This window comes from Myotis brandtii, unplaced genomic scaffold (assembly GCF_000412655.1).
Source record: "Myotis brandtii unplaced genomic scaffold, ASM41265v1 scaffold902, whole genome shotgun sequence".
Lineage (NCBI taxonomy): Eukaryota > Metazoa > Chordata > Mammalia > Chiroptera > Vespertilionidae > Myotis > Myotis brandtii.
The window spans coordinates 4,185,392-4,209,199 of record NW_005371709.1 but is presented as its reverse complement, the minus strand read 5'-3'; the positions used below and the strand labels follow the sequence as shown (position 1 = coordinate 4,209,199).

General features: G+C 47.6%; 1 protein-coding gene across 20 annotated transcripts in view; it reads right to left on the bottom strand.

Moving 5' to 3' along the window:
* SORBS1 (sorbin and SH3 domain containing 1) overlaps positions 1-23,808 on the bottom strand; it is a 200,998-nt gene that overhangs the window by 57,672 nt on the left and 119,518 nt on the right. For 10 of the 20 annotated variants that reach the window (XM_014532641.1, XM_014532643.1, XM_014532645.1 and 7 more), the window contains 7 exons: positions 18,680-18,852; positions 16,869-16,932; positions 15,001-15,075; positions 14,615-14,677; positions 4,482-4,529; positions 4,233-4,362; positions 2,494-2,608 (listed from right to left, as the gene is read on the bottom strand). In XM_014532641.1, the coding sequence (XP_014388127.1) occupies positions 2,494-2,608; positions 4,233-4,362; positions 4,482-4,529; positions 14,615-14,677; positions 15,001-15,075; positions 16,869-16,932; positions 18,680-18,852 (668 nt within the window). Of the gene's footprint in view, positions 1-2,493; positions 2,609-4,232; positions 4,363-4,481; positions 4,530-9,327; positions 9,718-14,614; positions 14,678-15,000; positions 15,076-16,868; positions 16,933-18,679; positions 18,853-23,808 lie in introns of those variants that run through there. The other 10 variants (XM_014532646.1, XM_014532648.1, XM_014532653.1 and 7 more) reach the window with 2 other exon arrangements.

Here is a 23,808-nt window from a genome sequence, read left to right as displayed (position 1 = left end):
ATATGATTTTGCCAAGTAGCCGAGTAGCTCGTCAAATCTGTGCGTCTCCTGGTGGGCTTTCTGAAGGTGGTACAGTGTTCTATTTATCTTGGTGGTTGGCATTTGCTCCAGGGACAAAGATGAGCTCTAAGGCAGCCTTTACAGTCTGCCATTCAACCCTTCCTGCACACAGCAGATAGGTGTGCCAATGAGGTCGCAACTTAAATCGCCAGGCTTAAGCAGTCACTAGACCTCAAATTGGAAACAAAAGCATGGTTCCCCTACTCTCCCCTCCCTTCCCAAAAAGGAATTGTGTATTCCTGCAAGCAAATTTAGATTCTACACCTGTCACTAGTTAGTAGACTCATCCACATTTAGTGTGTGTGTGTGTGTGTGTGTGTGTGTGTGAGCTGGGGGTGGGGGCTTTGTCTTCAAATTCTGGCAAACCTGATGTGGGATGTCAAAAGGCAAGACTCACACACTGAAACCAACATTTCAACTTTCCTGTTCAAAGATAGGTGAGAAAGAAATCAAACATAAAGGACTAACTTGACTACCATGAAAAGAGGCTCAAAGATGAGGTTTGACTGAAATTTCTCTCTGAAACGAAGTCTCTGGAGGAAGAGCGCTAAGAGTGGAAGCTCGCGGATGCAATGTGATGGGCCCTCTGGAGCTACGTCCCACGACAGGATGGGCCTCGGTCTGGGCACAGCACAGGGGCTTCTGGGTAGGAACACAGATGGTGCTCTGCGATCCATGCGTGTGATCAGGGCAGGTCCCCAAAGAGGGCGCCTATGGGCTACTATGTGTTACTTCTCTGGGTTTGTAAACACATGGAAGATATTTGTAACCACAGTGATATCAAGGAATGAAACAAAACTATGTTATTTTATTCCTAGTTCTGAATTGGTGGTCAAATTATTAGGAACTAAGGAGAGGAGGGGAAAACAAAGAAGAAATTTTAGGGGCAAGGCTTCGAGAGAAGTGACCATCTGTAAATAGTAATACTGCCAAAACAACGCACCCAAAGGCCTACACAGACTCTGAGGTCGTTCACGTGCGCTGATATGTGACGGCGTGTCCCGACTTGTTATTCCAGTGTCAGGAATACACCCAGAGCACGACTTTCTCTCCTGGAACACCTGTGGGGAAGGTTACCTAATGAGGTTATCATCTTCTAACACGGAGAGAGCCTCCAGTGAAGGGTGGAGCCACAGGCAACATTCTCTGCTCCTCTCTGAACTTTTTGCTTAAAATAGCTGCAGTGCACAGAAAATGCTGAGGAATGACAATCGGGAGCATGTCTGCAGGCTGCTTTATCCTAATTAAAATTACTGATCCCTTTGTGCTTTCAAAGATGTCAAACTTTTATCTTCGTCAAAGTGAAGTCAATCGCTCCTGAAAAACACGTGGCACGGGAGAGGCAGAGGGAGAAGTTTGAACTTTTTGCTTAAAATAGCTGCAGTGCACAGAAAATGCTGAGGAATGACAATCGGGAGCATGTCTGCAGGCTGCTTTATCCTAATTAAAATTACTGATCCCTCTGTGCTTTCAAAGATGTCAAACTTTTATCTTCGTCAAAGTGAAGTCAATCGCTCCTGAAAAACACGTGGCACGGGAGAGGCAGAGGGAGAAGAAGGCGCCCCCACACCTCAGGGGTTACTTGCTCTGTGCTCAGTGTGGTAACAGCATTTTAATAGAACCCAGTTCCCAGCATGACAGCTCCATCCTGCGGGCCCGGCGGAGGCTGCGGTGGCACAGAGCTTTGGAGAATCCCGTTAACCATGATCAGAATTCTGAACCAGCTTTTTCAAAGGAAGGATGGATAAAAGGAAGTGTGATGGGCAGGTAGGAAACTGATGGGTTTGTACAAATCCTTCCCCGTTTCACAGAAGAGGCCGCTTTTCCAGGGTGGTCTGCTCTGCCCCACAGGCCACTTCCCCACTTAGAAGAGACGTGAACCATAAATCAGACTGACTATGAAATTCGTCCTCGATACTGCACGTGTCAGAAAAGGAAGACCTAAAACACATGTTTTAACAGCCTGGGGCTTTTCCCCCTCAAATCACAACATCATATTAACTACTTTAGCTTTTAGTGATGTACTAGTAGTACCTTCTACAAAATTTATGCATGTTCAAATAAGAGGCACTTAAAAAAACACACCACAAACTTAGTCCAGTTAGTAATAAGCCTGCCAAATCAATGGTTAGATGTTTAAAAAAAGACAGCAGCAAAATCAATCTTTATGTTAATAGAAAATTCTAAATTAGTTAGAACCATGCACAAAAAGCGCCAGAAAGCCACAAGACGAGCTTCTTTCAAAGCAGACTCTCAGGACTTATGTTACGAACACCTGCAAAAATGAAAAGGGTAAAAATACTTCATTTTTTCATTGTCTTCTAAACAAAGCAAGTCTATCTCAAGGAAGAAAGAATGGGATGCAAGTGCACAATGCATCCGGATCAAAGAACACGATAGGGTGAGACAAAGGGACTTTAATATTCACATTACCATCTTTTCGTTGTTCAGAACGGAAGACCTGCCCGGCTGATACTCGTATATGCTTTTGGGCTCTGCACGGTATTTCCTTGTATCCACTTTCTTATCTGGGGGCTCCCAGTCGTTTCTGTAGAAAGAAAATCCTATTAGAGCTGTTTTCATGAAAATTGGCATCCAACACGTTCTGACATTGGCTGACAGTAGTCTAATCAAGGGATTTTTAAATCCAAAGCATAAAATCGGACTCGATGCAAAGCATTTAGTTGTGCTGGTTCCCTTCTCAAAACCACCAGTTAAAGCTCTGGGTTTGCTTCACAAAAGGCCTAAGGTACCAGGAACCAGGTACCAGGAAGCAGAGAAGAGAGGGAGGCAGGGAGGGAAGCACAAAGCTTGCTCTGCTCTCCTGAGCTTATCATCCCCCAAACACGCCTGCACTTCCCACTCATGCTCGTGCAGGGAGAGAGAATGCAGGTCCTGGAGCCAGTCAGCTGTGGTTCCAATCCCTGCGACAGTACTTGCTCGCTGGTGATCCAGGCTACAGACTTTACCTCTTGCTACCTTAGCTTCCTCATCTGAAAAATGGGGTTGTTGCAAGGATTAAATGAGACAGTGCATGTAAATCACCAGGTTCATAGTAACCACTCAGTAAATGTTATTTGCTATTATAACCGTGCTGTTTCCTATTCCACACTTCACCCCAGTAATCACCCAAATTGCAGCCTTTGGCACACAAATTCGACCGGATCCAGTGGTGGGTTTCAGAGGAGATGAATCCCTGAAAATTGTTTGCAGAGTTTTTATGCCCGCACATGACTGCCTTTGCACTGTGATTATATTTAGTTTTTGCTGCAAGGCAGGGATGATGATTTATATATGCTTATATTCCCCCACAGCACGTGGTCCCGTCTGCACACAGAACGCACCGGTTTGATGAATGCCGTTGCAAAGAACTTATAGGCAGACCCAACCTTCCTTTCAAATTCATTATCAAACTCCTGAGGCAGATGCCACTTGTGCATGTGTGGGACTTTCAAAACAGCTATTCAGTTGTCTATGAAGATGGAAAAGGTATGAAGGTGTGAAACTAAGTGTGTTTCTCAGGAAAAATAATTCATTTTGGCAAGAGCCTCTTTTGTGTTGAGAAGCAGTGGGAGATGCGTGGGATACCAGTCCAGATGGCATAAGAAGGTTGCTCCATGGGCATCGGAACCCAAGGAAAGAATATTGGGTCATTCCGTGCGGGTGTCAAGACATGACTAACATCATCATTACAGCCAATCCATGCCTATGTCTCAATAATATGTGCTGTGCAAATAAACTGATATTAAAAAGTGTAACTTCATGTTAAAATTATATTCTCCGCTACGGGCTCCATCAGTAAACACAGAGAGTATAAAAACACATGACAAAGCTTACAGCTAAGGTTTCTCCTGTGAGAAGGTAAAAAGTGATGAGTTATAGCCAACGTGAATTAAGCCCATACTTGGCCAGGCACTGAGAAATGTTATATGCACTACCTTGTCTTGTCCTTGCAACACCCCTGACAAATGTAAAATGTGTCCCCATTTATAGATAAGAACATGAACTCTGAAAGAAAAGGTCGCTGCTAACACAGGACAGAGAGGGTCTCCAGGTCAGGTCTGCCCGACTCCTGGCCCCACGGCTGCTGCCCAGCAGCGAGAGGTGGGACCTGGCTGCCACACTGCGTGGCAGCCTGAAGTCACAGTGGGTCAGGGAGAAGGAGCACTTACCTTTCTGGGCTTGATTTCAGTGAGGAAGAGCGGGCCGGGAGGGGAAGTGTGGCCGACCGCTTAACTACCTTCTCACCGTCAATGTAGCTCATCTCACTCTTTGAGCGAGGCACAGAGAGGGGAGATTTTGCTGGGGAAGAAAAGTGGGTACAAAAGACTTAAAACTGGTGAAAGCAGGAAATAGGAAGAGGCTTCCCCTTATCCAATGCTCCCTCTTCCTCCCCATGCTCAGGAAATTCTGTCACTTACTGTCTTCAGAAAAGGAGTATCGAGGAGAGTACAGATCTGAATCATCATCTGGTGAACAAAACAAAAGGCAATCAGGAGAAACCCGGCTGAGGCAGGAGAACGAGCGCCCTGTGCCCACTCCCGCCGACCTGCACTGCCTTCCAGCCACACCAGGGGCCCACAGGAGGGGAAGGAGCTAAGCGAGAGGAGCCAGGTTTGCGGAGCCACCCACCCAAACAGAACCTGCAGGCCGGAAGGTACAGTCACGTGGCCTGGGAGATGACCACTGTCTGACACCAAGAAAAGCATGGGGACAAGTAGCCAAAGGGCCTCGGGGAGAGTTTCCACAAGCAGAGCTGGAACGGGGGCCCCACCTGGCTGAGCTGGAAGCAGGGGCTGAGATACCTCCCTGGATGCTCACCCCGAGTCTCTGGTCTAGTCTGCAAGGTCCTCGGAGTCCCCCAGGCCTGCTACTGGGTGGCGTTGTTGGGGAAGAGGTGTGTTTTCCAGCTCCCCACCTCAGCTGTGACCTGTTTTATATGCTAAGGTTCCCTATACAGTATCATTTAGCAAGCAGGCTCTGCAGCTAAAAGAACAGTTGGAAAAAACCCCCATAATCGTATTTTGATCCCACCCCGACCTGGTTCCTCAAGGCACTTTTTTTTCTTGGGATGTAACACACCCATGGCAGGTGCGGTTATGCGGTTTGCTCCGCAAAGGCGCTGCTCGGAGCGAGTGTCTAAACTGTGGCTCTGGAATAAGTGAGACTCCCAGGGGTTTCTGTAAGTGCGAGATGCCCTCCGAGGGCACGACACGTCCCTAAAGAAGCTGGGCACTGGGAACCGAGATAAGATCTGAACCCTCGTGCAAGTGGCTGCACTGCACTAACACTGAGACTACAGGCGCACTTACAGGGACAGATTTCACAACTGGGAGTGTCCTGAGAATGTCAGGTATTTGGTCACTATACCCGCGATGACCCCTCCAAAGTGTTGAAACAGTCGGCCTTTCCCATTTTCTAAGGTCTCGCTAACCCAAACTCAGGATTCGTGAATGTGGACTGAGACCCAATACTTTCCCTTCAAATCTTAGCAAGTTTACAAAACACATGAACTAACCAGAAAAGACAAGTCAAAGAATCCAGTACATGTTAATGACTAAGTGTTAATCAAGTCTTTGTCACTATAAAAATCATTTTTAGTCTCAGAGTAGTACAGGCCATAATATTTTGTGCAATGTAAATAAAGCTAAAACACCTGTTATTGTGAGTCAAGTATTCTGCAAAGGCAGCCTCTCTTCCCCCCCCTTCTTACTCCCTTCCCCTCTCCCCATTTTTATCTGTCCCAGGTCTTCCCTGCTGCCCCCGCCCCCGCAAATAAAGAAAAGCCATCAGGTACCAAGTTATTTCCCCCACCTCCTTCCCCATCCCTCTCTCTGTGTTAAGGCTAGGATTAGTCAACATCAAAGTTGAACAGGGCTTAAGGTTCCTTCTATCAACACAGCCAAGCCTTTCCCTGCTATAAGCTGAGCGGGTGAGTGTCGTTAACTTTTGAGAACAGGCCAGAAGAGATAAAGTGGCATCTGGAAATATATATTTTGAAGAATTTTGTTTTAAACAGAACTTCTGATTACTGTACTGATAAAATGCTATGATGTCAAAGAAAACTAAAAATCAACTTTGACTGGAGGCATTTGACTGGAAAAATCATGCCTGTCAAATGAAAAATTAGCCTAGTTGGGAGCCAATGTACACAGTGCTTAAAATCCAGTCTAGCATTTTAGCTCAAAACTCTGCATCTCTCTGAACCGTGGAGAATTACAGCCTTTCTGTAACTGGTAACGTGAGGGTTAATTCCTATTACCTGTTCTTGAGGTAAGAAGCAAATGGGGAAGAAAAAGGCACTTAAAGATTCAAAGAAAAAATTTTAAAAACCCTGAGATCTTCAAAAATATTTTCTCTCTAGAGCTTTCTAATGTGGATTTCTAGAAGATTCTTTTTCTAATTTTTTTTCTAGTGCTCACCTGAGGATATGTTTAGAGGGAGGGAGAGAGGGAAAGAGAGGAAGGGAGGAAAAGGGAAAGAGAGGAAGGAAGGGAGAGGGAAAGAGAGGGGGGAAGGAGAGAGAGAGAGAGAGAGAGAGAGAGAGAGAGAGAGAGAGAGAGAGAAAGGGGTTCCTCCCGCATGCACCTTAACCGGGGATTGAACCCACAACCTAGGTATGTGTCCTGACTGGGACTTGAACCTGCAACCTTTTGGTGTATGGGACAATGCAATAGAGCTATCCAGCCAGGGCTAGAAGATTTGTTAACAGAAAATGAGAAATAGTTCTTATAAGATGAAAGGAATAGCTTGGAGTGTTAAACAATTTATGTATTTTGAAAAGCAGAAGTAGGGAAGATGGGAGTGAGGGCAACAGAGAAAATGAATGAATGATGTTCTTGAAGCTATTTCTTATTTGGTGCAGGTGGGGAAAGAAACCTCGCCCACCCAGTGGTCATGGGATCCAAGTCTGGCATGTGGATTTCAGTTCATCAAACCTTTAAGAGGGCAAATTGAAGTTGTACTAATTCATCTGAATATCCAGGGTACATATAATCTATTCTTTAAATTTTTATGTTAGTCTTGCAAAACGAATGAAAGAAAATTTTACCCATGCTTATGAGTAAAAATAATAGCAGCTCCCATTATTAAGTGCCTAATAACAGCCAGTAATGTACTAGTATCATCTCACTTAATCTCTGCAATAGGAAATACATAAATATCTCACATACAGACAAGGACATTAAGGCCCAGGGAGGTCAGGAAATGTGCCTGGAGCCTCGCAGTAGGAGACAGAGCACGTCTTTCTGACTCCACTTCCCTGGGCCGCCTCTAAGCCCTGAGATAGGGATGGGTGCCTTGTTCTGAGTTCACCCTCCCTAGCTGCCCAGTCCCGGGGGAAACTGGCTATTCCTTTATAATTTATATCATGCAAGAGACAAGGGAGAGTGTTGTTCTGCGACTCAGTCCTGCCTGCGTCCTGGCCTGCCTCCCAGCCCTTGAGGCCTTTGCTCTGTTTTTCTGCATCGTCCCCTCCCTGGTGACACTTAGGCAAGTTTGCTGCGTTACCCCACCACTCTTCAGTTTTCCTCCTGCTGGTCTCCAGGGACACGGGCAAAACCGAGTCACTGTTGCTACATCTCCCGCTTGCTGCTTCTCGCTCTCCAGCCCTAGCAGGCCAAGTCACACTGGGGTAGAGGGGTGTGAAGTTCAGAATGGCAGTGAATGGGAAAACTGGTTACCTGTCTGTTGCTACATCTCCCGCTTGCTGCTTCTCGCTCTCCAGGCCTGGCAGGCCAAGTCCACACTGGGGTAGAGGGGTGTGAAGTTCAGAATGGCGGTGAATGGGAAAACTGGTTACCTGTCTGTATGTCTATACACTAGGGTTAGCCAAAAGGAGACAGAGAGAGACAAAGAGGTAGAGAGAGAGAGAGAGAGAGACAGGGAGAGAGACAGAGACCCATAGAGACACAGAGAGATGGAGAGACAGAGAGAGAGTTAAACCACAGTCCAGATACATTAAATAAAACATTCCGCAAATTGTCCAAGAACATGGACATTGTCAGTGTCTGAAATCCTGCCTTTACTCTTTCTTTAGGGTCTTTTTTTGTTTTGTTAACCCTCACCTGAGGCTATTTTTCCCATTGCTTTTCAGAGAGTAGAAGGGAAGAAGGGGGAGGGGGGGAGAGAGAGAGAGAGAGAGAGAGAGAGAGAGAGAGGGAGAGATGTGAGAGAGACACATCAACTGGTTACCTCAGGACGTGCCCCTGACTGGGAACTGAACCCAGGAACCTTGGGTGTGCAGGCCGACACTCGAACCACTGAGCAACATCAGCTCGGGCTCTCCAGGGTTTTTAAAACGATGCCATAGTGGGCTGAGCTGAGCCGGAATCCTGTGATTCTTGCTCGTGGTGGAGCCACATGCTGACTGTGTCCCTCAAAGCTGCAAACATCAAACCTTGGCAGCAACGCTCAGCACTTCCTGTGCCAGCCACTTCCAGGAAGCTCTAACACTGAGGGGATTCACCGGGTGAACAGCTCACTCCAGGGTCCAAGGACCCTGCTGGGCTCTGATGTCCACACACCAGCGACTCCGCTCTGGGCTTTGGCAGCCTGTCCTGCAGCCGCATCTGGGAACAGCTACTCCCTTACACTGCCAGGAGGCACATAATTGCCTTTTCAACCACAGTGACTTTAAAAATGAACTTCTAAAAAAAGACTTTCTTGGAGAATTAATGACAATCTTAAAGACACTGGAAAAAGTGCTAGTTGAGAATGATTGTTCTATAAAAATTATGTAATTGACCAAAATGGGATGGGCCAAAAGCAGTATTTGCATAATCACTTGCCTATATCAATTAAGTTTCAATTTTATGCATTTCTTAGACCTTGAAAAGTTCAAATTATTTCTCAATATCAACAGCTTGTTTTAACAGTCTTTTTCCACTGCTCAAATTAATTCTTTCTCCTACTTTAACCCACACACTTAGGAAGAAAGAGGATAAATGGGTCACAAGAGAGGACACACACCTCCAACAAAAAGATTCAAAGAAGAAGAGAGACCTATGCAGAGGCAGAGACCAAGTCTGGGTGGAGGGAAGAGGAAGAATTTACAAGATAGGAAACGGGGCAAGTTGGTCAGTAGCCCAGGGAGCTTGGGAGAAGATTCCTCAAGCTGCCTAGGTCCCCGTTAAAGGCAATCAAATTTTAAGGGATGAACAAAGATCAATACAGGGTATAGAGTAGCTATAGAAGACAAATTCGGGGAAAAAGTAGAATCTGAAGGAGGGGGTACAGGAAAGGAGAGAAAGCTGGAGAAAGACTCACCACCTCATCTCCTGGGGCATTCCTGGCCCTTGAAGGTGGGAAGGGAGTCCACCACTGTCTCACCAGCTTGCGGCCGTCAAAGACTCCTGTGCTTGCTAGGCGGAAGCCTCGGGCAGCTCTAGCTAGGAGAGCAAAGGTGACCGCGAGGAGCGGCTCAGCCCCTCCTCTGGGCAGTACTAGCTGGAGTTTGGGGCAGGAGGCACGGATCCTGGCCAGGCATCTTCACAATAGAAGGATTTGCTTGAACTCAAGCAAAATAAGGCTATTCTTAGAAATCCTGTAAGGCCAGCAGGGGATTATTTTAACTCAAATATAGATGTGACTGGGAAAATCAGCCTCCTAAATCCTTGCCTTAGTGCATCCTCATCGAGAATTGAGGGAAAAGCTCAAGGCGACAGACCCGTAGGACATGATGCGTCACCGCGACCTGGGGATGTCTTGGGGATGGTGTCTTAAGTCACTTCGCCAGGAGGTGGCAGTGGCCACGATTTGCCTGACAGCGGTGGCAGAGGCCCTGGATAGCAAGGGGACATCACCCCTGGCCGATGTGGTAGCTCTTCATCCTGACATGGACAAGGGGGTCCTCTCAGGCCATGGACCACGAGGTTTTACTGCTTATTTGGAGGCATCAATTGAAAATATCTTCTATTTTCACCCGCGGAATTTTTGAATCTGTATTCCCCACTCTAATTCTATATCCAAATCCCTCAAATTGCGCTAGCGAGTGTCTTCCTCTTCTGGAGGGTGGAAAGGGTGGCATTCCTCCATCCCAGTGGTTCTCAGTCCTGGCCGGGTGTCAGGGAGCTTCCCTGACTTCATACTCCCAGGCACCGTCCTGGGAGACACCGGCTCAGCCCGGGAAACATGACTGACTCAGAAGCAGGGCAGGCCAGACGCCTGGAATCAGGCATCAGAGAGCCCTTGGGCAAGGGGGCCAACCAAGAACACAGAGCTCAGCCGGAGAGGAACGGGAAGCAGCAGAGCAGCAGAACAGAGTGCATAAAAGCCCATGTTTGCTGGGCCCCCGAGACCTGGGTTTGAATCCCGGCGCTGCCACTTACTGTGTGATCTTGCACAAATCACTTAATCTTTCTGAGCCTCACACCCTCTATTGGTAGAATGAGGCCGTACCTCCTGAGGTTGCTGGGAAGATGAAATGACATGACGACGGTGATGCACTCAGCACGGAGCCTGGTATTTGGTAGGGGCTCCACAGAGGACAGTGAGGCACAGTCATCGCAGTGGCTATGCTACTATTACTATTAATTATTAGTAGGATTCTGATTGTGAGCTGCTGGGGTGCTGGCCACCACCCTGCTATTTCCTAGAGCAGAAGGGAGGAGGAGGGGAAGAGGCGTTTCGGAAGCGGTTTCTCCACAGCTTGTTCCTCTCGCTCCGCTTTAGCAGGAAACCCAGGGCAGGATGTCTGAAGACTCCTCCTGGCAGCCCCTCCAGGGTCTGGGTGCAGCGGAGGGTGGGGCGATGCTGGGCTCCATCAACATCCCCGCTCCCCACCCCCACAATCTTTTGACTTGCTGGTATCTCAGAGGCAAGGAAAGGGCATTTGCTTCTGAGAGAGAGAATGGAGTGTAATTACCAGGCAAGTCGCTCTGGGTCAGAGAGGAAGGAATGATGGGGAGGAAGGGGGTGAAATGAAAGTTTGTTTGTTTGCTTGTTTTCTTAAAGAAAGTAAAACTCATTTGCTTAGCCTTCTTTGAAAGTTATTCCCAAAGGACTTTTGGTAAATTATTATTTTTTATTAGCTTCCTAAGGACCAGGGAATGTAGTAAAATGACAGGAAATAAGTCTCCTGAATTCATTCTACTCTCCCCAAATTTCCTAGCCCCAATTCTTCCCAACTGCCTCATGAAACAAGGAGTATCAAACATCACATTGCTCCTGTCCCGTAGAGCGCTCTCCAAGATTACAAAGCAATTAGAAGGGGCTGCTCCTTGTTGGAATTTACAGGTTTCTTTAAAAGGATATTTTAAACCTCATTGATTAAGACATGTTAATCCTACTTATCTTCTGAAAGTCTGGCCAGAAGTTTACTTTTGCACCGTAGTGAGGGGAAAAAGAAGGTTGCTCAGCCAGCATAAACAAACTTTCATGTGATCCTTTACTATTCAGGAGAACCAGCTTTGAGACACTTGGAAATGTCTTTTTTATACTATATAAACAACCAGAATCTAGACAGCGGTGACAGCTGTAGGCCAGGTTTTGATAGGTTTATTGCAAGTTTCAAATTCTGAATTAAACAAAACAAAAAACCAGCAGCAACAGCAGTCTCTCCTCCCCTGGGGATGAACTCTGGAATGAGGGCTCACATCTCTCAGTCAAGCTGTCTATTTTTTATTGCTCATTAAAAACTAGGGGTAGAACCTCTGTGAGGTGCTAATCTGTCTTTAACACCTTTCCCTGAACGGCATAAATCTTCCCCACGTTGAGAAGGGTGTGCAGGCACAGGGCTGGAGCTGCACCAGGACAGGCTGAGGAGGACCTGCTGGGCTCACGGCACAAGCCACAAGCCAGAGAATCTCTTACTAGTTACAAAAATTAAAATTAAAAAAACGATTTTCAAAAGTGATCGAGTCAAATGTTTCACTCACTTGTAAAAAGCCCTCATCTAATTGAATGCCTCTGTGCTCTACCTTGGAGGAATCTGTCATCTAGAGAGGAGCGTGGGCAAGAGATGAAATCTACCCTATTTTTAAAAGATCTCCAGGGAAGAAGACTTTCTTAGAAATTTGTGTTCAAGTTTAATCATATTGGGTATTATGAATTTTTCCCTTTTTGGTCTTTGAAGATAAAAAATAATAAGGTCTGGCCCTAGCTGGTTTGGCTCTGTGGATAGAGCATCGGCTCAAGGAATGAAAGGTCCCAGCTCAATCCCTGGCCCTGGTTGGGGCACATGCAGGAGGCAACCAATTGATGATTCTGTCTCTATCCCTCCCTCCCCCTTCTGAAAAACAAAAACAAAACAAAACCAACCAATGGAAAAAATATTCTTAGGTGAGGATTTCTGCTTCCTAAATTATAGATGAAGAATTGTCATGTCATCCGTTATTGTTTAAGGCTTTAGGCAGAATAACCCTCGTTCCCCCGTGGGCCTGACTTGATGTGTACCAGAGGCAGACGTCACCGTTGGCCAGGGTTGCTAGGTGTGGCAGTGGGCGACGTGGCAGCTCTGGGTGTGAAGCCTGAAACCCTGTCTTCAGACCAACAGCCAGGCTGACCGTGGCAGCTGCTGGCACTGCCTGTGCCAGGCCTACAGCAATTTTCAATGGGCGTCACTGCTCCTTTCACAGGATTCTCCAGGTGCCCCTCCTCTGCCCACGGCTACGGGACAATATGCCTTCAGGCACGGCATGCACTTACTACAGATGTGAACCCTACCTTATTGAGTGGGTTAGGCTTCCAGGCCCAAATAAAGCCAAAATAAAAAAGTCAAAACTACCCTGAAAAAATCCCCTTGTCCTCAGTCAATTGTTTCATAAGCAGTGTTTTTGGCTAGACTCGGTACCCCAAGATAAAAAGACTAGGTTATCTCACACCAAGTAGACTTTTGTTGGCAGTGAGGTGGTCAAAGATTAAAATTCAATCATCAGCTTTTAATTTTTACATCTGCTTTGGTATGGTAGACTTTTCTTTTCATTCAAAATAGGCCCGAGGCATGAAATGGTTGGAAACCAAAGATTATCACAGAAAAACAGGGAGACCCAAAAGGGAATATGGTTATTTATTTATTTATTTATTTGAATCCTCACCTGAGGATATTTTTCCATTGATTTTTAGAGAGAGAGGAAGAGAGAGGGAAAGACAGAGAGAAATATCGATGTGAGAGAAACACATTGATTGGTTGCCTTCTGCACACACCCTGACCAGGGCCCAGGCTGGGGAGGAACCTGCAATTTAGGTACATGCCCTTGACCCAAATCAACCCCGGGACCCTTCAGTCCAAAGGTCGATGCTCTATCCACTGAGCCAAACTGGCTAGGGCGGGAATATGGTCTTTTAACTAAAGCTGTATTTACATCCCAGTGTGTCATCTCATATATATTAACTGATCAATAAAAGTTCGGTGAATGACTTAATGGATGACTTTACCAATGGTGAGAAGGGCTGTGGGAAGGTTTGCTGACCTAATTAGAGCAGAGAAGAACTGAGGTGGTGGCTCACCCTAGAAGACAACTCTGACTCCATGGTCCAAAGCCTTCACTCATCAACACTCGCCAGGTATGCACCGAGGACCTGCTGTGGCCTTTTCCACGCTTTTGCAGATGCCACCACGTTGCTCAGAGTACGATGGAGTGGCCTTGCCTGATTCCCTGCCAGATGTGGACTTTTGAGAACAGAGGACTTATCTTATTCATGGCACTAACCTCAGTCCCCAGGACAGGGAATGGCACATGCAAGGGCTCAACCCTGCCTGAATGGATGAAGGTCAGAGCATCCGACATCTCGTCCTGGAAGAGCACTGAGGGAGACTTCCTCCTGCACGTCCCATGCTCTCTCCTCTTTCCGGGTCACTCCCCAAACATCAGACAACCCCTGGGACTAGAATAATTCCCAGGATGTTGCCCTGAACTTGCCTATTAGGACCTTCTTTGACACCTAGACTTTTTGCCCTAGAAAAGACTATCTCTAGGTGTAAGTGTGACTATCCTCCCCAGCATGTCCAAATTTCTAAGCCAGCTCTTTCATGAAATATTTCATAGCTTGGCCAAAGCCTTTATTTTCAAGAAATATCATTTCCCGCCATGACTGAATCTCATACCTGGATACCTCTTCGGGAATTCCCTACCAAGGAGCTACACCCTGAGGGTCCATGGCAAGACGGTCCTAGTGATGGAGTTAGTTGCACATACAGGAACTGGGTAACTTTTCTGTTGACAGATGGCACATCTACCTCCTGCCCACCAGCCATAAGACTCAGCCTCCCTGAGTCAATGCCCAGCCACCCACAATACCCTGTGACCACCCCAAGCATAAAGCCCTGGGTGGCTGGGTATGGCAACTTTTCCCAGAGCTCCACATGCTCACAGCATCATAACTAAGGTATACTGGCTACCCCATTCATCATGTAGATTCCAAGGAAATAGGATTAACACACCATCTGGACAGACTCCCATCACACAGTCAGCAAGGAGCAAGACAACACCACACAACGTGAGGTCGGAGGAAGCAAATTATTGGGAGACAGCCCTTAGCCACCAGAAAAAAAACCAGGGTGAGGGAAAGGAACAGCACCGGTATAGAGAGAGGCACATGATTTTCCTTTAATTACCTTCAGATTTAGGACTAGGAGTAGATGCAGGAAACTGGTAGGTAGGAGTGTAAGGACTGTCTTCTGTAGCAGAGAGAAGCAGTGGATTTTGAAACGATCCACCATGAGGTGGAGGAACTGACCAATCCCCCACTGACTCTTTCAAATGACTGATTACCTGTTTAGTGTTATTAAAGCCTGTGGGCATCACACCTAAAACAGGTTAATGTATTAGCGAGGTCTTAGTCATTTTAATATAGCACATCATGCAAATGAGTGAAATAAAATTTTCACCAACCAAAAACGACTATAAAAATAAAATCTAAAAGCCAAGTCTCATTCCTATAATGGAACTAAGAATTAATTTAAGGCTAGCACAACAGATACACTGTCTAAGTTTATGGTACCTTCAGAATTGTGCTGGATTTCAGGAAGTTCAGGGAATTTGTACGTAGGGAAATAAGGGTTTTCTTCAGGAGTGTCTAGGCAGAGGAGCAGGTTTGGGAGAGAGAATAGAGGAAGATACAAATGGAGAGAATGAACGAATAGGAATCCACACACAATTTAGGCTCCTTGAATTCCGGAACATAAGCTTCACTAGCGATATGAGAGAAATTTACACTGCGTTTAAAAATCCAGTCCTTTTGCCTGAAGTACTGAGACACACCTAAAGAGACAATATCATTTCTTTTCTTTGACAAAGAATTACGTATATATAGGCTCCAGAAAGCAAGAGGCATTTAACACAAAGCGTCAAGTTTTTACCTTTTATAGGCAAAGAATATTAAAGTTTGCTAATAAATAGTATGTAATGAAAACACTATCATAAAATGTTTTGTAAAATAAATCAAACCTTGTGCTGTGGACATTAGAGTCAAGGCAAACAACTGAGGTTTTCATTTTTCCATACCTCTGCCTACCATTAAGGCAGACAGTTTTGTTCGGGACCTGTAGTTGAGCAGTTAACAGCTGTAACATATGAGAGGCCCACACTGCTGGTGAGGCAGAATCACATATTTTTCACATGTGTGCCTGTATCCCCACATTGGGGCTGCCAGAGCTGGGGCTAAAGGCTAAAGGTGAGACACAGCTTGCTGGAGGAAAGGGACATCAGCTTCAGGAAGTAACCAGAGGAATTGGCACTATCCAATCAGAGAGACCTGGCCGTTAACTTCGCCATCCTGACGGAGCTCATCCACCCAACTACAGTGGATTTACTCTTGGCTCCGAAACACAGAACACGAGCATCTCAATATTTAGAGAGTTTGAAGAGGGGTACCTCTGAACACTGCAGGGGTAATTAACAGTGACCTTCACTGGCATCCACAGCTAATCAGAGAGATTGGTAATTTGTGGCTTAGGCCAACACTGACCGAACGCTTTTTCTTTGCCTGCGTGTGTCATCCGTGCCAGGCAGCCAGACTGGATTTGGCCACACGGAAGGACAGGATGCTCTGCCTGAGGGAGGTGTGGTACCTTCCCATGGTGCAGCTGCATCCCTGCCTATCAGCTGACTTGCGGCAGAGGCGGATGGGAGCTGGAGGGTTATGACCTGCCCGAGCACTGGCCCGGGGCTCCCCCACCATGCAGAGAACCTGCTACCACCCAGCGGGCCCGACTTGGAAGCGCTTCTCTTCCAGCGTGAATGGGCTTTGGACTGTCAGCTCTTGACTGACTCAGGGCTACCTGCCAACGGCTGGCTCCAGATGGGAAAGATTATTTTTCATATTAACACCACCTTACAGGGGGAGAAGGCCTGCTGTTCACAGGCAGAATTTGCAACATCCCTTGGAGGAAGGGAAGCAGGACAGACAGAGAGAGGTAGGTGATTGGTCCAAGATCAGATGAGCCCTGGGGAACTGACTCCAGGTCAGAACAGTTTTTAACTCCCGGTTCAGTGCTTTCTCAACCTGCTCTCCTACAAGGCAGTCATGGGCTGACATGGGGAGGTGCCCCTAAAGCTGGAAGCAGGTGGAAGTTGGAGCTGCTCACATCCCAGGCAGGCAGATGCCAGAGCGCAGGAAGCGGGGCCTGTAGCATCCCACAACATCTGGGCAGGACTTCTAAGCTGACCTCAATCCCCCACGTGAGGCAGGCACCCAAGTGCTCCCTCCCCGCATTGGCTCTGGAGGTGGCTGCTGGGCTCAGGCAGGCTGGCGCTTAATGAGGTCAAGCCGCAGGGCCAGTCCTGGCATCCTAGCAAAGGGGGTTTATGCCCTCACCACAACAGTCAGCATGGGAGCACAGCAGAGCTTCTACAAGAGCAAACCAGTACCTCTGTTTAGCTTGTGGATCTGCTTAAACATGGTCTTGTACCAGTCTTTGGATCTCTCGGTGTTCTGGAGAAAGAGAAAGACAAAGAATAACATGAAACGGAAATCTTGGTACATTTCAGAACTTCTACAATTACAACATCTCAAGTCCAAACTCACGTAATTCTATACATCCTGTGATCCCACACTTAAATCTTTTTTTAAAAAAGTGCAAGACTTTTCAGAAAGAACAGACAAACCAAGAGATTCAGACCTGAATCTGCAGAGTAACATTTGGCCCACAGGACACAGAATTTGACAACAGTGGACGAAGATACACTTCAAAAGGTGTCCATTTTTATAGAACTTTTTAAAACTTCATTTTTACAGAGAATCTCTTTCCATACATAGATGACTAAACTAAAGTAAAACATCCTCGAAACATACACGAGACAAAGAACATTCGCTTATCAGGCCTTGCCCTGTCCATCCCAGGTTATTCTGTAGAAGTGAGTCTAAGTCACCTCGCATGGGGCCCGATAAAATGTAATCCATTACAGCAGCTTCTGTAGAAGTGAGTCTAAGTCACCTCGCATGGGGCCAGATTCAGAATGCACTTGATAAAATGTAATCCATTACAGCAGGCAATGCCAGGCGGTCATCCTATTCACACAGCTGGGCTCATGTTTATTTATTTATTTTTTAAGATAAAAATAAACAAGAACAGGGACAGATAGGTGGTTAGACCAGATAGTTTCACTCCCACTTTACAGATGAGGAAAAATGAGTCAAAGCGTCCAAACCGACAGAGCTGGTGGGGAGAGGAGTGGAAGGGCCGCCTCATCTATAAAATGGGAACAATATTATTAGCCACCTTGTAAAGTGAATGATGTTTAAATGAGATAATGCATTTGGCAAATGGTAGCTGTGATCACTACTAGTGATAATTCTCATTATTGTTATACAACTATTCCTATATAGGACTGGACAACATTTCTTTGGAGGCTGAGCTACTGCTGTTCTATCAGCCTTCTCCACGGGGACATAATCCTATACACTAGCTCAAGGGAATCACCGAGAAGCACATGGCAGCCCGTGTACTGTTGGGCACATGGAGAGGAATGGAATTCACCCTAATCCAGTTTCAAAAGTCGGGCTTCCCTGGAATCCCTGAGGGCCTGCAGGAGGCTGGCATGCCTGTACCGGGGGGTGGGCTGGGCAGGCTACCCCAAGACCACTCTGTTCTGAGGCCTCGGCAGGCTGAGCCATTCTGTGGTTGCCTTAGTTTCCCTCTCATGCTGGGTGATGGGCTTGCTCCCATCAGGGGAACTGCTCCCAGAACCCGTGAACAGGGACCCTGAGCCTCACTCTCCCCTGTGCTCTCTAACCCTGGACTAACAATTTCCGAGTCTGCTCCATGGATCAGTAAATAACGTGTCCATGGGTGGGGAGACTGGGAAACTGCCGGCAACATTCTCCTCTTCAACACACACATCTCAACGCCTCTCAGTTCTGCTGCAGAGAAATCTCCCTGCCCTTGTTCCACGAAGCTTTTCTTCACGTTCATTCAACCGTGAAATCCATTTTCTCACGAGACTTACGGCACCTCTTTGGGGAAAGCTGCTGCACGCGGAGCCCAGGACCAAGGTGGGCTCGGAGGCTGGAGCACAGCGCTCTGAGGCTCTGCGCCCTCAGTGGGCTCAGACAGTGGACAGTGGTGAGGACCCTCCTCACGAGGCCTTTGCAACCCATGGTGGGGCCCACATGCACGCAGGGGTGTACACTTGTCCCTGGCTGAGAGGAGGCCCAGAAAGGACTTAGTTGGGACTCGTACCCGGAGTGGGATGCCCACTTCATCCATGGACACATCGCTCAGGTCCTGAGTGCTCTTAGCCACCCGCCTGCTGTCATCCTTGGCCTTTTTGTCAGTGGACCTGCCAGGAGAGGTGGATTTTTCCTGGGTTGTTGCCAAGTCCCGTTCTCCCACTCTTCTTTCTGACACAGGATCTGGAAGTGAAAAACAACCGTTAGCTGAAGTTCTTCTGGTGGCTCCAAAGCAAACCTCCCCACCCCCCCAAAAAAACCACCCTCTCAAACAATCCAGCTGGGGGAAGTGTGCTTGCTGATTCTCAATTGGAACGAGTTTCATGTAGAGCAAGGGTCAGCAAACCAGGCCCGGCCACCTGTTTTTGTAAATAAACTTTTATTGGAGTACAGCCACACCCATTCATTTACAAATTATTTATGGCTGCTTTCAAGCTAAAATGGCAAAGCTGAGTAACTGTGACAGAAACCATATGGCCTGCGAAGCCTAAAATATTTACCATCTGGCCCTTTAAAAAATTTGCAGAGGTATACACCGGAGGCTGCAGACATCGAGTGGCTCTGACTGTCAGGGAGCAGGTAAAACCATCAAGAGGTGGCCATTCATTCCTTGAAAGTCCTTGTTTCATCTTGGGGAAGTCAATGAACTTTTCCATGCCCCTGTTTTCTCATCCAAAAATGGGGCTAATCCTTCCACTGGCAAGCTCACAGGGACGCTACGAGAGGACCTAACAAGATAATCAGGGGTCCTCAAACTACGGCCCGCGGGCCACATGCGGCCCGCCGAAAACATTTATCCGGCCGCTGGGTGTTTTTGCCGCCACTGCCTGTTGCTTGTTTTTATTTATTTTTTTACAAAGAGAGTAAGGGAAAGGGATGCAGGAGACCTCAAACTACCTCGCGCGGGCCACATGCAGCCCGCCAAAAACATTTATCCGGCCCACCGGGTGTTTTTGCCGCCGCTGCCTGTCCTGCTTAGCAGCCAACTGGTCCCGGGCCCGAAGTGCGCATGTGTGGAATGTCTGAGAGACAGTGAACTGGCCCCCTGTTTAAAAAGTTTGAGGACCTCTGAGATAACTCATGCCAAAATGCTCAGAAAGCTCTACATTGCTTAATGCACATTAGAATATTTTAAATTTGATTCAGGATTGGAAGTTACAAAGAGCTAATAAACGTTCCATTGTGCGGTCTACAGATTATAAAATTACTCTCTTTAACCTATTATTCCATGTCACTTAGTTATGGGAAGGCATTTACTAAGTCCCTGCCAGGTGCTATGCATTCCCATGCAAAGGAAAGGGAACAGGGCTGGGGAAGGCAGGGAGAGATGGCCTCTTCCATTTAGACACGGTAACTTAGAGGTGACAGTGAGATGTTCATGAAGAAATGCCCTAGAACCCCTAGAAGAAATGTGGGAGCGGAGCCCAGGTGAGAGGCCCCAGCAGGAGTGCAATTTTGGAGCCATCAGCATGAAAGTGATGGCTGAGGTCAAGGAGCTGGAAGAGCTCAGTGGAGGAGGTAAACGAGAGAGTCAAGGGCTGAACGCATGCACCAAGGACTGTCGCAGTCTTGGGCTCCCCAGAAGATGCAGGAGTCGCCAGAGGGGTAGGAGATGAACCACAGGCACAGTGAGGTGCCAGTGAAACCAGAAGACAATGCCAAGAAGTGGGTGGTTAATTACGTCAAAAAATAAATTAAAAAACCTCAAAACAGAAACTGAAGCAGAGGAGGAGGCATTAGATTAGGCAAACGAAGAGTCACAGGATTGCTCTGAGGGAGTAATTTTGGGAGGGCAGTGGGGGTAGATGCCAGATCGCAGGAAAAGAAATGAATATAAAAGCAGGAAGTGGGGTAGTAAGTAGGGAGGTGGGCATGGAAGAACTATGCCAACCAGAGAGGTCACAAGATTCGGGGGCAGAAGGTCCAAACCAGGGGAGACTACAGGCCTACGGTGAAGCCTGCAGTGAGGCTGTGGGGACGGAGATGTGCCCTGGAGATGAATAAATGCTCAACAGGCATCTGTTCACTGCCTGAGGAGGAGGTTCTCATCTTTGAGAAAGGAAAAGGTTCGAGTGCTAGCTGGAGGAACCCGACGTTGCAGGCAACGTTGTGCTGAAGATGGAGCTGTCGTGTGTGGAGGGGAGGCTGGGGGGAGGGGCAACACATTCGTGGGCACCCTCAGGGTTTGTGACTTTCACAGTCTGCTCCATGGAGTGACTCTGCCTGGATGTCACACTAACTTCCAAAATGCAGGTTTATTCTGTGGTCATAGGATGATTTCTTTCTTTCTTTCTTTTTAAAATATATTTTTATTGATTTCAGAGAGGACGGGAGAGGGAGAGAGAGATAGAAACATCAATGATGAGAGAGAATCATTGACTGGCTGCCTCCTGCACGCCGCCAACAGGGGATCGAGCCCGCAACCTGGGCATGTGCCCTTGACTGGAATTGAACACGGGGACCCTTCAGTCCACAGGCCAATGCTCTATCCACTGAGCCAAACCAGCCAGGGCCATAGGACGTTTTCTAAACATTCTGTGGGAGACTCGGTTCAGGGAGCCCTTCAGAAAACCTGATCCCGGTGTCATCACCACGAGCTTTAAAGGATGTCAAGACCAGACTGTTTCATAGAATGGGTTCTATTACTCCCAGGAAATTCCAACAGGAGGCCAGGGACTTGGCAGGAAGCATGGGACATGTCAGGGGATTTGAAGTTACCAGAGTCTACCCTTCACATGGCTCAGCTGAGCATTCTCCTCCCCCCTGGAAAGGCCTTCCTAAGTGGGATCAAGATTTCGAGTTCTGGCCCTGGCTCAGTTGGCTGGGCTCGTCCCATAAACCAGGAGGTTGCTGGTTTGATTCCTAGTCAGGGCACATGCCCAGGTATTGGGCTTGATCCCCAATAGGGGATGTGCAAGAGGCAGCCAATCAATGTTTTACTCACATCTATGTTTCTCTCTCCCTCTCTCTTCCTCTCTCCCTCTAAATATCAATTAAAAATTTTAAAAAATAAAGATTTCAAGCTCTTTCTCGCTGGTGTTTGGAGGTCTCATACTCTTCACTCTTCAGTGTCATTTCTTTAGAAGAAGATCGCATCTATGCCATTCTCATGGTTTTGGGGTCCAGGGAATTAAAAAAAAATTTTTTATGGCAGGTGGCTCTAACAGCAATCACTTTACTGTAAAACCCAGGCTGACTGTCCATGGATTTGTTCCAAAGCTGCCAGAGTCCTTTTGATCTACAAAAATTAGCCCTGAATTATCGTTTTTTAGAAGCTTGTGATCATGTGACTCATGATTGAGTGGATTTCAATATACGGAGGGCTGAACTGCAGCCTCTGAAGGAAAACTGTTTCTTTACAGAGTGAAAACCCAAAGTGACACTTCACTGTCACCCAGGTGACGTGCGGGTTGCAGTGAGGGCTTCTGCTACGTCTCACTAGGCAGCTGCCTACGCCTCCCGCTCTGGAGCAGTTCCTTCCAATTTCATACTGTGCTTTCAAAAGCAAGATCCTGGAATGAGCCACTAAGTAAACAATGGTGCCTGCAACCTGAGACCGGGCCTCTCTCTTTGCGAGGGTGGGAAAGCTTTGTGACTGAGGTTACAGCCTGCTGACACTTCTCTTGGGGAAGCGCCCCTCTCTCCTAGCCCCTTCTCCTGTCTGTCCACCCAGGGGACCATGAGTCCCAGGGGCTCTTTCCCATAGGTGAACCTCACTGAGCAAGAAGCCCCCGAGGGTGGCTGGCAAGTGCCATCCCCGCAGGTGAGATGGCAGAGCCTCACTTACTCCAGGCACAGGGTGGAGTACCAGGCCTGCCGCCCCGTCCGCTGGGAGCTCTGAACACAATGGTGCTTCTTTTTAAACCAAAACTAACATTTAGTGAGCTAGGGATGTGCCACTTTCTGAACCCCACGAGTGGATCTGTCCTCAAACCCAAAGAGGACAGAGCACGAGGCTTCTTTCAAAGCCGGGAAGTGGCGTGGGCCTGGTGGCACGGTAGACAAGCCCTGGCATTTACATAGCACTTTGCAGTGTGCAGAGAACACCCCAAAGCCTCCTGCGGCACACACAATCCTGCAGAGGCAAGGACTGTCACCCCACTTCCCACATGAGGAAACTGGCTCAGAGAGGTGAAGTCACTTACCCAAGGACAAACAGCCATAAGAGGGACGAGCCAGGACCAAACTCTGGGTCTAACTTGTGTTTGGGTGCCTTTTAAAAATCTATTCCACTGCTCCTTTCAATCTCCCAGAGGCAGGAAGGAGCCCACAGGGGCTACCTTGCCTTCCCCCACCCCTAGCCACCCTGCTCTCAGCAACCTGGGCTGGGGCCACAGAGTGGCACCTTGAGGATGGGGCAGCGAAGGGCACCTTATGCTCAACCACAGCCTGTCCTGGCTCCACAGCCAAGTCCTGATAAAGCTGAGAGGGTGTGAGAACCCCATGTCCTGCCCACCTGGGCTTTCCACGAAGCCCAAGGACAGCAGTGGGACGAAGCAACACAGGAATCATGGAGCAGCGGCTCAGAAAGCGGTGGCTTTTGCTATCCACCAAATCAGGGACTTTTAATCCCGGAGTTCAAGACTATCTGCAAGCGACCACAGGCGTGTGTTTTCACACACGTGGCTTCTAGATAATGAATCTACCGCCTTCACAGATCCCCAAATGGGGCCATGACCAACACAAGGTTACAGCCATCACACAAGCTGTGAGGGCAGCACTCCTCCCTGGCATGGCTTCAGAGCCTACTCAGTGCTCGACACAAAGTAGACACTCAGTCAAATGACAAGTAAATCAAGGGAGGCACCTAATGAAAACAGTGACTCTCACCCATCATGCACTTAGTGAATGCCAAGGCTCGGCCGAGCTGTTTATAAGCAGAACATCTGACAGGTGAGAAACTGATTCGTTGTTTAGTAAGTGATAGAACCAGGATTCAAAGCAGGGTGACTACAGAAGCCACGGAAATGGGTTTCCCCACAATTTCCGCCAACATGTTTGTTCGGAATATCCTGTTCTTACCCATCAGGACACGTCTATTAGTTTGGGTCACTTGTCTGGTCGGCACCCCCAGCCTTCAAGCTGTAGGGAGGCATGAACCACACCTGGTTTCATCATCCTAGCCAACCTCAAACAGAG